Source organism: Physeter macrocephalus, chromosome 11, assembly GCF_002837175.3.
Source record: "Physeter macrocephalus isolate SW-GA chromosome 11, ASM283717v5, whole genome shotgun sequence".
Taxonomy (NCBI): domain Eukaryota; kingdom Metazoa; phylum Chordata; class Mammalia; order Artiodactyla; family Physeteridae; genus Physeter; species Physeter macrocephalus.
In genome coordinates this window covers 120926838-120941474 of record NC_041224.1, presented here as the reverse complement: position 1 = coordinate 120941474, position 14637 = coordinate 120926838, and the positions used below count along the sequence as shown (strand labels likewise).

The 14637-nt window shown below is 36.8% G+C and overlaps 1 protein-coding gene across 1 annotated transcript in view; it reads right to left on the bottom strand.

Moving 5' to 3' along the window:
- Window positions 1–1299: 1299 nt before the first annotated feature.
- Window positions 1300–14637, bottom strand: part of TTC6 (tetratricopeptide repeat domain 6) — a 214333-nt gene continuing 200995 nt past the window's right edge. The window contains exons 27-31 of the mRNA XM_024114964.2: window positions 14090–14300; window positions 11167–11319; window positions 10243–10413; window positions 1888–2113; window positions 1300–1436 (exon numbers count right to left, since the gene is read on the bottom strand). Coding sequence (XP_023970732.2) covers window positions 1300–1436; window positions 1888–2113; window positions 10243–10413; window positions 11167–11319; window positions 14090–14300 — 898 coding nt within the window. The remainder of the gene's footprint in view (window positions 1437–1887; window positions 2114–10242; window positions 10414–11166; window positions 11320–14089; window positions 14301–14637) is intronic.

Here is a 14637-nt window from a genome sequence, read left to right as displayed (position 1 = left end):
AAAAAAAAATGGTTCTGAAGAACCTAGGGGCAGGACAGGAATAAAGACGCAGACGTAGAGAATGGACTTGAGGACACGGGGAGGGGGAAGGGTAAGCTGGGACAAAGTGAGAGAGTGGCATAGACTTATATACACTACCAAATGTAAAATAGATAGCTAGCGGGAAGCAGCTGCGTAGCACGGGGAGATCAGCTTTGTGACCACCTAGAGGGGTGGGATAGGGAGGGTGGGAGGGAGATGCAAGAGGGAGGAGATATAGGGATATATGTATATGTATAGCTAATTCACTTTGTTATAAAGCAGAAACTAACACACCATTATAAAGCAATTATACTCCAATAAAGATGTTAAAAAAAAATTTTAGCTGTTTTAATGTATTTCTACTTGTCAAGTTCTATGATGCACTAATTATAAGTGTATGCAGATTTTTTATATACTTTTATGACATATGCATTAAAGAGGCAGAGGCATCTCAAGGAAAGCGGACGCTCAGAATCCTTATAGATGCTGTTCTGGAAGGGAGGCAACATGAAAAGAGGAACGTGTTTATCTGTTGGAGAAACATGAGTAGCAGGAAGAATACAGACCTGTGTAGATATTGTTCAAAGGAGGAGAGAGGATATGTGCTTGACTTCAATTTCTTTATAGTCATCAGCTCTCTATTTTTTTTGATCTGGATACTGTTGATTACATTTAGGTATTGATGAAAATGTCAATGAGACTTTTTCTAAAATCACACAGTATTATTTTAACAGGAATTATTTTACCTTAAAGAAAATATTTTGTGTTAATATGTCCCTTGAGAAACGTTCTCATTTAAATTCTACACCTTGTGAAGAAATTCAATTATTGAGTTGTTCCAAATCTGCAGAAAATGATCTGAAAGTTTTATAATTAATATATAACAAAAAGGTGTTGCTAAAATGCATTAAAGAATTATATAAAAGATGGGCTTCCCTGGTGGTGCAGTGGTTGAGTCCACCTGCCGATGCAGGGGACACGGGTACGTGCCCCGGTCCGGGAAGATCCCACATGCCGCAGAGCGGCTGGGCCCGTGAGCCATGGCCGCTGAGCCTGCGCGTCCGGAGCCTATGCTCAGCAACAGGAGAGGCCACAACAGTGAGAGGCCCGCGTACCGCAAAAAAAAAAAAAAAAAAAAAAAAAAAAGAGTTATATAAAAGACTAAACATAAACAACAAAACAATGAAGATAGTGCAAACTTTTTTTAAAGCAACAAGTACGTTTCAATTTCTGGAAGAATAGCTGTGTAAACTACTACAGAATCCATGGTGTATGTAGTCATACCACTGAGACACGTTCTTGAAGATCAAGTGCTCGGTTATAGTCAGCCACAGCTTCCTCAATCAGACCTATTTTACCACGAACTTCTGCTCTAAGATTATATACTAGAGCATCATTAGGCTTCAAAGACAGAGCTGTAAAAGAAAAAAAATTTCAAGATATGTTTTATGCTAGCACTCAAAAAGCCTCACTTTTTTAAATAAAAATTTTATAATATAAGAACTTTAGTATTACCTATTTGAAAACATTTTTCCTCATATGTTCCTAATTATTTAGTTAAATTTAAAACATTGAATCTTTCTAAGAAAATTAACTTGGAAAAACACAGTACAATGTCTTTTTTGAAAGGCTGGCAATGTTTATGTATGGTTTCCCTAATAATTTTCTATGTCTTAGATTACCAATACTATAAGTTATTACATAAAGGAATCCATACTGATTACATTAAAGATATGATATATAAAACCATTAATTCTAATGTTAGTTTATCTAGGCAAGTAGACCTGATGATTTTCTTCTTTTGTCATCAAAAACAAACAAATCAACCGTTATAATATTAGTCAAAAAATTACAAAAAAAAAATACCTTTACTTAGGTCTTCTTCAGCTAGTTCATATTGCTTTAAACAACAGTAGAAGTATGCTCTGTTAAAATATACTGCAGCCCAAAATGGACAGCTTTCAACTACATATGCAAAGTCTTCTTTTGCTTCTTCATATCTCTTTAATACTGTATTTGCAATAGCTCGATTCATGGTAGCACATTCATTTTCTGGATCAAACTTTAAAGCCTTTGAGAAGTAGTCACTAGCCTATAAAAATGTGAAGATAATGATAATCTGAATATATTTTAATTGGCAGCTATACAGCAACCTGAACCACTTTTAATATAAAACTAAGGCCAGTGGCACACTGAGGAGATAGTGGAAGCATTTCATCCCAGATACAGATGATAAGGAGGTGCCAGCATTTGTAGAGAATGTAAAAGACAATAATAAAACCAAACAATAGTTGGTCTGCTTTTTGTTATCACCATGTGTCAGCAGTTTTAGACAGTGTCAGAGATAAAATACTCTCTGTTGAGGTGAAATGTTCCACTACCACCTCCCCCTCCCCCCTACACACAAATCTCACATCCCTGTACAGCACTAGAAAAAAGTAAAATATAAGTTAGAAAAGAAGGTCACACAGGAGGATGAAATATAAGTTCGAAAATTAACATTTTTCATGTAAAAGCAGAGTAAGGGCTAAAGAGAGAAGTGAATTTTGAAAATACAGTTCTAAACTTTACCAAAAGAGATTAAAAACTCTGTTATACTATGAAAAGCTATAAGGAAGGAAGACAGAAGATTAAAATCAGCTTGTCAAGAAGATCAAAAACTCTAGATGATTCACAACTCGTCATCAAGCCGGAAGGGACCCTCCAAAGTGTGGTCCATCGACTGGTGTTGGGGTCTTGATCAACAATAAGTTAGAAAATTTTAAAAAACTGGTCCTTCATCACACATAGCTTGAGATGCTGATTAGACACCCTACTACTCAAGGTAGGAATCTCCTCTCTAACTCTATGATGGATGGAAAATGTGCCTCCTACTTTAAAACTTCCCTAAAGGAAAAGTCGTTTTTAACAATATGGCTTGCCGTCTCCAATTCCTTACCACTCAACTTTTCCCCAGTACAGCACAGTCTGGGTTCTATCTACCTCCCCCTAGCCCGTGAGGTCTGCTCTTGCTAAGGCTGAAGATGTCATCAAGCCCAGTAGGCATTTTCTAGTCCTTTCTTTCCATGGCATTTCTGTGGCACAGATGCTCTTGGTCTCTCCTTCCCTCTTAAAACTCTCTCTGTCCTTGAGACAGGGTGTCTCCCTAGTTTTTCCCCTACCTCTCTGATCATTTTCTATCAGTCTACTTCATGGAACTATTTTTCTCTATATTTCCCAGGGATGTGTCCTCAGTTCACTTCCATTGTGGGTGAAGTGAAACATTGAGAGCATGGTGGCCAGGAGCCCAGACCATGGGGCCAGATTTCTAGGTTCAAACCCTGGCTCTACCACTTATTAGCTCTATGTCCTTGGGTGAGTAACTACAACACTCTGACTCGATTTTTCTCGTCTATAAAATGGAGGCAACAAATCTAACCCTACTTTCAGTGCTGCTATGAGGATTAAGTGAGCTGACAGGTAAAGTACTGAGAACAATATGCAGAATATAGTAAGGACTCAGTCAATTATTATTGATACATCATTTTTTTTGCCAGTGTCTACAAATGGAGAGATGTCATAGCCCTCAGATAATACTCCATGAATTTTACTGCCTGAGACTTTTGAGAAGCAATTAGATCAAGATTGTGTGACCCATCTCATCCCAGAATGGGAGCTATTCTATGCTGTAGTTAAGTGCAATTTAAGGATCCCTTAAGATGGCAGCAGAATTGACATCCTTCTGTGAAGAGCTTAAATTAAAGAGAATTCACTCCTGAACAGGAGGCTGGACTCACAGTCATTATAAATGAGGCAAGGGAATGACTCGAAGCAGAGCCAAGACTTCCTTCAAAAATTAATTTGTTTCATTTTAATTCACCAGTAAATGATCAATAAAGGCTACACAATTCTACACCACAAAAGCATGACTTGCAATCAGGTAGGAGCAAATGCCTACCTCAGCTAAAATAAATAACTTAGTAAAACACAATAGTATGGTTAACTTTGAACAATGTAACTTTCTATTACAGCTTTGAAAACATATTACTTAGAAAATGAAAGCCTATAAATTTAATGAGGTTACTTGAAGAACAGGAGTATTAACTATGAAGTAGTTAGAGGCCAAAGACGCCTACCACAATAGATGGCCTTGATTTAACAATTGGTCTAATGCTCTCATATCTGTAATTAATTAGAAAGCAGATCCAGGTATTTTTTTAAAAGTCACCTGTAATTCATGACACATGCATGTAGCTCATCCAATTGTGGTTTCAAACCATTAAGTCACCAACCATAAAAGAAGCCAGAACACATACATGTTTTAACCCTTTAGAGATTATCTGGTCTGTTGAGGGACCCTTCCTCCTGGCCCTAAATCTTCTTTCCATACATCAGAAACAAAGGGGGAGGGGGAGGATGGACAGGAAATAGAAGAATTTGCTCCACAAAGACGCATAGAGCATACCAAAATAGCTGAATAACTACTCTCAAAGTCTGCTTGTCTCTGAAGGGAGCACACACTGCAAAGCCCGAGTATCCAGTATATCAAGACAGAGAGCGGAATACATTTTAGATCAAATATTTGCCCAGCTGATGTGTCCCCAGCTTGGGGGAGAAAGAATACTTAAAAAAAAAAAAAAATCAAAGATCAAACTACACTCTAGATCTAACCAAATAGTTTTATACATGATGTCCATAGAGTGATTAAGGACAAATAAGTTTAAATGTGAGGGTCTCCCTCTCATGTGGACCTTAAACACCGACAGAAACAGAAAATTGCCCTGGGCACTGTGTTTGTCTGAAGCTCGTTAACTAACTCTACAATGCAGAGAAACATTGCCAAGACCCAGCCAGAGAGTGGTCTGAGCTTGAGGAAGTTTAAGGCAACTGACCCTGGCCTGTCAGCCTAGGAAAACATTAGCCTCCCACCTGTCTGAGGCCTGAGCTATGACAATCTCATTCATGCCTTATATAATAATACCTTTGATAATTCTCTGTCCCAGCAGCTAGCTTCACCACTGAGGTCAACCAGCCTCATCACAGGGGTCAGCAAGCTAACTGATCTAACTTGGGAAACAGCTAAACTAAGGCAGTGGCAGTAGAAGTAGAATGGAAAGGGCATAACTGAGAAAAAACTAAGAAGGAAATTTGACAGGATTAGATGATTGATTAGATGAAGAAGTTGAGGAAGAGAAAGTTACAATTGATGCGAATATTTTTACTCAGGTGACTCCATGGAATGACATCTTGAATTGAGACAAGGTTATACGAAGAAGAGCTGGACGGGGCGTAGAGGATAGAGAGATTAATTCAGTTTTGGCTCTCATGCACTTGTAAAACATCCAGTTTTAGCAACTGGTGATAAATATGGGTTAGGAGCTCAGAAGAAAGGTGGAGGCTGACATGTAGTATAAGCCATGGGTATAGATGGGCTTTCTGAGTAAGGAAATATGGAGAGAAGAGAAAGCAGTGTGATTCCTGGCATTAAAGAGCTTAACTGGAATGAGGAGATAAGAGACTAACACAGAGAAACAATTGTGGAGTGACAGAAAGCCGTACTGAATCTGTATAGAAATAATTACATACAAAGCAGCATGGAGTCAAGATCTCACTTTAAATTTAACCACAACCTCAAATGAGAACTTGAAGTTGTCTGGTGGTTCTACTATACTTCCCTAGAACGTTCACCCTACCTCTCTCTAAAACAATTATTTCACATTTTCTCTTTTCTCTTCAAAACTCCTAGCCATATTCTCCCCCTTTTTACCTGTCCACCCTCACTCTTAACTGGTATTCATATTCCATGGAAAAAATGTAATCATTTAAGAGAAATACCTACCATCCAAATCTACATATCTACAGCCAGCTGTGCCCCAACTCTCTGCCTTCCCTCATGACATAATGGATAGTGTGTCCTGCTCCCTTCAAAGGCCACCCCTGGAACTTCCAAACTTTAGCCGCATCAAATCCTCAAAGATTTTGATCCTAATTATCCCTGCCACTCTCTCCTGCACCAACAATTTCTCCCTTTCTACTAGATCCTTTCATTAACACAGGAGCATGAATCAGCATCCCTCATATTTTAAAAAATTAAAAACACGAACACCTTACTCCACTCTAGCCACCACCCCCATTTCACTACTTCTCTTCACAGAAGAATTTCTTCAACTCGTTGAACTGTCTCTAATTCTTCACCTCCCATTTTCTCCACAACCCTTTCCGCTCAAGGCTCTGATGCCATTGCGACTCCAACAATGTTCTTGCCAAAGTCATCAATGATTTTCTCCATTCTCCCCTTCCTTGACTTCTCAGCAGCATCTGACACAGGACACATTTCCCTTCTTAAAGTACTCTCTTCTTGAGGTGATATCATGCTCTCCTGCTTTCCTTCCCAACATCCTGACTGGATACTCCCCACTCGGTCTACACTCTGGAGTCTCCTCTCTGCTTCACTTCTAAACATTGGTATTGCCCCAGGGCTTGCTCCTTAAACCCCTTCTCTCCATCTATACTATCCACCCAGGTAATCTCATATAGTCCCACAGGTATGCTAGTACTGATATAATGACGCTTAAATAAGATGGTATTAGATGTTTATCACTACTAATATTGTTTATTTTCTATTTCTTCCTCCAATAAAATGTAAGCTACATCATAAAAGAAGTCTTCCTTATCTTGTTTAGCTCTGTATCCTCAGGGTCTTAATTCCTAGCACATGGCAGGTACATTATAAATATAAGGAGATTAAAAGAATGAAGAACTAAGTGGGATCAGGAAATATCTGCTCAGCTCTTCCAGCAAAATACAGACATGGACTTTAGCCTCTTGGTAGATAAAGGTGCCCCAAAGATCATTTTTAAGGGGTATGGTGACAGTATCGGGTGTTAGAGGAGAATACAGAGGTTACAGATCTCAGAAAATGCAAGCAATAAAAACAACTTTTTAAAATGAGAATGTTATCTTAGAAGCAAGGACTGTGAAAAGTTCTGAGAAACACAGAGCTTGTGGTAGAAGCCTTCCCAAACCAGGCTAGGCTAGAAAGGAGATATTGTAAAGTCCTGTGCAATAGCATCAGTGGTAGCTCAACTCGGAAAGTTACCATGGCCTATCACCATATCTCTCACAAGAAAATCTGCTATTAGTCCAGGAAAAAAAAAAAATTATCTCATTCAAATATAAGGAACAGAAAAGTAATTTGCCTGCCTTCATTGTAAAAAACAAAGATAAAAAAGTAAGAGCTTAATTTTCGGAAAGATCATAAAAACAGACCAGAAAAAAAGGATTCCTACAATGTAGATAAAAATTATAATGTAACATTATAAAATAAACTAGAAAAAAATTTTTAAGGAAGAAACTGCATTTAAGAAATAAATAAATAAATAATAAAGGATCTTAGAAAAAGAGGTGGCCAGGAAGATATGTCACAGAAATGGGACAGAACTAAAAAAAAAAGTTTTAAAGAAACCTGGATCATAAGGTCAACAAGGGAATAATAGAAAACACAGTAAAAATTTAGGAGGTGCAAAAGAAAATGAAACAGATGTTAAAAGATAAAAAACATTTGAAAAAAATAATTGGCATACAGGAGTCAAAAGACGTCCTATTTATACTCATTGGTATTCATCCCCAATGAAGAAAATCAAAACAATGAAACAGAGAAAAATATTTACACTGACTTCAACAAAGATTTTCTGAAATCTACATATTGAAAATGCACACTCAGTACTTGATAACTTTGACCCCAAAAGCTTAACTCTAACACATATCTTTTTTTAAGTAAAAAAGCTTTTCACTTAAAAAAAATAAATAAAATAAAATAAAATAAAAACTTTGGTTATCCTGACAAAAAGAAGTCACCAATAACGAAAATCAGGTTTGCATCAGGCTTTTGACACCAACATATGCAACACCAAAAAAATAGTGAAATAACACTTATAAAACACTCAAGGAAAGAAAAAAATGAGTCAAGGACTCTAAACCCAGACATGCTGTCGTAAGATATAAAGGCAGCAGGCTAACAGCTGTGAACATGAAACAATTCAAGGAATATTGTTCTCGTGAACCCTTTCTCAGGACTCTACTAGAAGACTAACTTCAGACCACCAAGAAATGATTGGTTAGGAGGGAAACTTTGGCAAAAAGCCTGGTGATGAGAATTAAACATATTTAACTGAAGAACTAAGACTAAACGTGAAATAAAGGTAACAAAATAGTATGCAAATATTAAATCTTCTGGCAGTGTAGGAATAACGAAACACAACAAAATGGAAGAATACAGAGAGAGTGGAAAGCAAGCTGACATGACAAGCTGACAGAACAAGCTCAAGCATATTTAAGGATATAAATATAAGCATTTTTCAAAAGACCATACTATTAACTAAAATTGACTAATAGATGAGTGGGAGAAATAAGGGAGGAAGAGATTAAAGGGTCATTTTATTGTTCTTCATAGAAGAGAACTAAAGAAAGAAGGAAGTAAGGGTACAAAGGTATTTTTATAAAGGTCATCACTAAAGCAAACTGTAAACCTTCCTAAATATTAGAAAAACTCTGAAATTTTAAAATGAAACAGACCACAGAATAAAATATTTTAAATACATGTAAACAGAAAATATGATATAAAATAACAGAACTAAGACCAAACATATTGACCGTGCCAAAATGTCAATAGGATATAACCCACCTATTAAAAGATAAATATTTTCAAATTGTCATCTAAACTAAAATCCAGCTCTACGCTGTATAAAAGAGACACAGCTAAAACAAAAGATGCTGAACACTGAAAATAAAAGGAAGGACAAAGGACTATCAGGCAAAAGCAAACCAAATGAAATCAGAGGTCAGGATCTTCACATGAGATAAAGGAGAATTTATTCCAAAGAGAAACAAAGAAGAGCATTTGTAATGCTGAAGACTACAATTCACAATGCATATGTAATATGTATGAACATCTATACATGAAATAGCAGCAATTTTCATAAAGCGGAAATTACAAGAGATGTAAAGAAAACTATATAGGGCCACACTAATTATAGGATACTTGAATAAACCTTTCTCTGTCCAAGATAAAACAAATTTTTTTAAAAAGTATGGATATAGACTAATTATACTCCAATATTAGAAAATATAAAAGCCCTTCCTCTTGAACATTTTAAGTGCCCTATTAATTTATTCTTTAGTCAAAGGAGAAATAAAATTTCAAGTGCAATGTTTTGGGAAAACAAAAATAAAATCATTAAAGACCAAAATACAGGGGATACTGCTGAAAACAGTACTTGGGGAAAAGGCATAACCTTAACAATTTATCACAATATAAATGAAAGGGTGACAATAAATGGATTAAGCTTCTGACTCGAAAAGGCAGACAAAGAACAAAATAAAATTGAAGATGAACAAAAGAGTGAATATAGATTTAAAAAAACAAAAAATAGCGTTTGAGTCATGCAATGCATTACAGTTCAAATAAAATAAATTCAAAATATAAAAAATATCATCTAATAACCCAACACTTTCATTTCAGCTGTTATGAATTGAGGTCCAAAAAGATTAAGTTGTCATGAAAACCAGAACTAACAGACTTATCTCCTTACTCCAGTCAAGTGCTCATGTGACTGAAACTTAGCAAAGGTAGAAATTAAGACGAGTTAGATAATCACATCACGGAAGAGAGTCTGGAAGGAAGTCTGAGATTTGGCTAAGTGGAGGCAAAGAGCAGAGGATTCCAGGCTGGAATCCAGGCTGACAATGGATAGCAAGGCGACTGCCGGCACTCAGAAACGTCCAAAACAATGTTTACTGGACAAGTGCTGAGTGGCTGATGATAATGAGGAGAAAAAAATCCATAGAGGTGTAAACATTTAATAAATAATTATAAACATTTTTATGAAAGAGAAAAAAATTTTTAAAGAGCTAATGAATAAATTAGCCTGACATATAAGGATTGCTTTTTTTTTTTTTTTTTTTTTTTTTTGCGGTACGCGGCCCTCTCACTGTTGTGGCCTCTCCCGTTGCGGAGCACAGGCTCCGGACGCGCAGGCTCAGCGGCCATGGCTCACGGGCCCAGCCGCTCCGCGGCATGTGGGATCTTCCCGGACCGGGGCACGAACCCGTATTTCCTGCATCGGCAGGCGGACTCCCAACCACTGCGCCACCAGGGAAACCCAAGGATTGCATTTTGAAACTATATGTAGCAGAGAAAGCATTTACGGTCAAAAAGAAAATGTTGAGCAAAACTCACATTACCTGGGAAAACTGCCTGTGGTGAAAGTAGATATTTCCTGCATTAAAGTAAGCCAGTGAGTACGTGGGGTTTAGAGAAATTGCTGCTTGATAGTCTCTCATTGCGTTCTGTTGTTGACCCATAAACTCATGAATCACACCACGATTTGTTAAGAATTCTGCTCTAGTATTGATCTGCAGTATAATAGTATGAGTATTTAGCATCTGGGAATAGTACTTGTCTCCAATTTCATGTCTGCAAAAATGGACATTAAGAAATCTCTTTGTGGGAAACTAGTAATTTTACAAGGCAGGTGAAACCCCATTAGAGCAAATATTTTGAGAAACAACTCCAAATGAAGTTGGTTCAGTGTCAACACTTTGTTGATTTGGTTGCAATAAAACAAATAATCTTAGTGCTCTACTCAGTTCCTTTGCAAAGAATAGATGCAAGGGGAAAAAAAGCTCATCTGTTTAGCTCTGTTAAAGATGACAACAACTACCTAAATTTACAGAAAAAGAATCCGAAATCTAGAAGAAAAAAGGAAGATTTTCTGTCACTGCATTTTATATTTGCCATTTCACTACAGAAGAAGCTGGGCATTTACACTATTCTTTCTTTAGTTCCTTCAAACCCAGAACGTTATTTTTATTCTTTGCATTCATTTTTTATTACACAATAATATTGATGTATCATGAAACTATAAATTTGCATTTACTGAGAGGAATCAACATTTATTAGGGATTTGTTTTTAAATTTTTTTAATGTATTAGGTTATAAAACTGGTAAGCTATAATAACTCTTTAGGAATCTCCTGGGGAAAAGATACAAATATTATTTTCTCTACAAGTCACCTTTAGAAAACAACAGAGAACTTCTTATTTGATCTTATTCACTGATGATGTTAATTTAATGCTAATGATAATATAATCTGAGTGAATTTTTACCTTTATGGCAGCATTTATATCCTGAATTGCAGCAAAATTATCACCCATCTGAAGAGAGACCACAGCTCTTCCTTCATAGGCTAGGTAGCTCTTCGGATCAACTTCTATGGCAATGGTAAAGTGGTTCCAAGCTTTCTGGAATTTTCCTTGGGCCTAAAATAATTTTCCATTTACACCAAGTAGGAAATTGTCCATATCATGACAAATGTTTACGATTCTAACAATCAAATAAAGCCTTTAGTAAGGGTATATTTATATTGTACTTAATCTAAGATATTTTAAACAAGGAAGTAGGCTGTACTGTGAGTGCATTCAATTGACTGATTACCTCTGCGCATTTATGCTGAATTTTAATTAACTGAAATAAATCTAATTGTCAGAGTCATCTCTTATACCAGTCTTGAACAACATAAAATCTTGACCACAACGGGAAACACCAATGCTTCTGACAATCACCACAAATTTTACATTGAGCTCTGCACACACAGGCAGGAATTGTCTATTTGCTTGGCATTGAATCTCCAGTTATACATACTATACATAATAAAATAAATATGTGTTGAATAAGTAAATGAATAAACTGATGGTGTAAAACTTATTTGATAAATTGTACCAGCATCACACATTCCATGAAAACTGCATGCAAATCTACCAAGCAGGTGTTTATACCAACCTTAGCGCCAACTGGAAAAAAAGAAAGAAGGTTAGGAGAGGACACTGTTAACAGAATGATGTCAGAGTATTTCCTAGAGAAGGCCATTTGGCAACTAAATACCTCATCACAGGAAGGCAGTGAGTTGATAAATTCAGCACAGTCCAGGGACTGTCCTCTATTCCTGTGGGTTCAAAATCCCAACTTGCCAGAGCCTCAGAAGCGGACTCTCACATAAACCAAGCAAAGCCCAGTGACTCTTGCATAAAACTAACACGAAATATAACTAATAAGTTAACTAGACATTGTTCTTTAACCAGTAAAGCTTCTCCCTCACAGTAAATTATGTGGAAACCAACATCATTACCACATGTTCATTTGATAAACAAGGAATTGAACTTGTCTCTTCTGACAATTGTTTTGCTCACTTCCATAACTCTAGTGGTAGGCACATAGTAGGGGAATCTGTTGCATATTTGTCCAAGAAATGGTCACTCTTCATGGTCACTCTTCCCCCGAACAGGATTTGATGGGCCTCTCTAACTCTCCTTTTCCAGTCCTTCCTTTCCTGATTCAAGTCTTCCTCACACTAATGTGTTTTTCAATCCTCCTTCAGGTTGATACATATCAGTGAGATCTTCATAAAACACAAATCTGATGTCACTGCTCTGGTGAGTGACATTCACATTTTTAACTGACCTGGACCAGTTAAAAAGACCTTCACCTCCAGTCATTACTCAATTCAGTCTCATCCCATACCACTCTCCCCTTGTCCATAACATTCCATCCCCTTGAGCCCTCTGTCTCTTTCTCACAAGACTTTATAATGGGCTGTTCCCTCTCTCTGGAACACTGTGCCCTAACTCCTAGTCCTAATTACTAGTCTTTCACACCTCAGTTTAAATGTTAATTTCTCAAAAGGCCTTCCCTCACCCCTAAAAGGAAGCTAGGTTCCCTTGTTATAAGTTGTCCTAAAACCCATCCCTTTTCTTTGTTGCTCTTATCCTGAATAGAATTAAATAATTATTAATAAGACTGCTTGGTGCTTATCTCTCCAGTAGGTAGTAAACTCTACAAGAAGAACCAGTGTATTTTGGGCACTGCTGTATCACTAGGCCTAGATCAGTTCCTGTCCTATTACTAGGTGCTCAGTAAATCCTTGTTGAATGCAATGAATGATGCTGTTAACACATTTTTTTTTGATTACAGTAAGTTCTAGCTGTTTTAGGAGTCACTCTGTCTCTAAATTGACTTTGCAAATTTCTACTGTGATCCAATAATGGCTAATTTTATGTTTAACACTCAGAAGGCAATATTACTTCCCTTATTAATCAGTTCTTGGGCATACCTCACTATAACCAAGCCCACAACCACCTCCAATATTATTAATCTTAGGTCAGCCAAATTCACTTACTTTTAAATGAAAAAAAATTCAACTTTAATGACAGATTATTAATAGGAATTACTGCAAATTACTGTAATCGAAACATACTTTGGACCACTGTTTAAATTTTTTAATATTAAAAGGGATAAAAAGATTATTCCTTTCCTTTTCATGGAAAGTATAACACATCTAGCACTTTATTCCACGAATACCACTACATCTTTTGTTGGTGCAAATAGCTCGGTGAGTGCATGGGTCAGGTCAGAGTGTCCCAGAAATCACTCAGAGAACTGCGTGACAACACAACAGAGCAACACCCTTCCAACTTGCTGGAAGGACAAATGCCTGGTCTCTTGCCTTCTGGTATGTTCTAATTCACTGCTATTTGGAAGATGACCTGAATTCAGAAATCTCTATACAGTGGTTGTCTGATCCAGCGCATAGATCATACAGTGTTTATTCCCTTTAGCTTTTCACTAATTTAATAGGCCCAAACCCTATGGAGCCCAGGTATAAGCTAGTGAAACAAATTTTAGCCAGGTTCTTATATGTGAAACTCATCAGGCAAGTCTTAAAAGTTGTCTATAAGTGTGGTAGGTATAAGGGGGTGAGGTAGAAAGGGGTGCAGGCATTAAGGAAACTCAAGTTCAGAAGACCCTCATCTCACTATCACACCAGGCCCCTGGGTGTGCTCTCCAGGCAGGCTGCCTGTAACTCATCAAACCCCTGCTTCCCACTGCTGTTTTGAATACGAATAAGAAAAGAAAGGCAAAATGTTCATATCCAAAGAAATATCATGTCTCCCCATCACCACTAAAAGGCCAAATATATTCTTTTTCTTGTCCAAAAGGTGCTTCCCATGGTAAAATGTTGTTATACAATATTACCTGCAAATTATAGCCTAAACAAATTCTGGCTTTTGTATAGACTGGATTAAAATGCAGTGCTTTCAGAAAGTCCTTCTGTGCTTGTTTGATGGCCTCGTCATGTCCATATTCCATGTAAGAATTTCCCCGTCCAATGTAAGCATCCAGAAAACAGGGATCAATTTTAACAGCCCAGGTAAAGAAATTGACAGCTTCTTCAAACTCTTTATTTCTGAAAATAAATTAAAATATTGAGGCTTTCTGATGAATAATCTAACTGCTTTCCTGTATATAACCTCTTCATAAAGAAATGCATTGACCCTTAAAAAACTTAATGTTTATTATTTTTTATTATCATAAGAACTAATTGTGTAAGTCCATATGACCTAAGGAAGCCTGATGGATTCTTTAAAGATATTGGTAAAAGGAAAGAGGGGAGGTAAGAGACATTTTTATAGCAGAATATGCTGGGATGACATGCTAGAGTTCTTTTTCAGAATTATAAAAATCTGAATGGCATTCTTGAACCTGTTTTTAACAGTTATCAGTGGCCAGTATCGAAAAACATA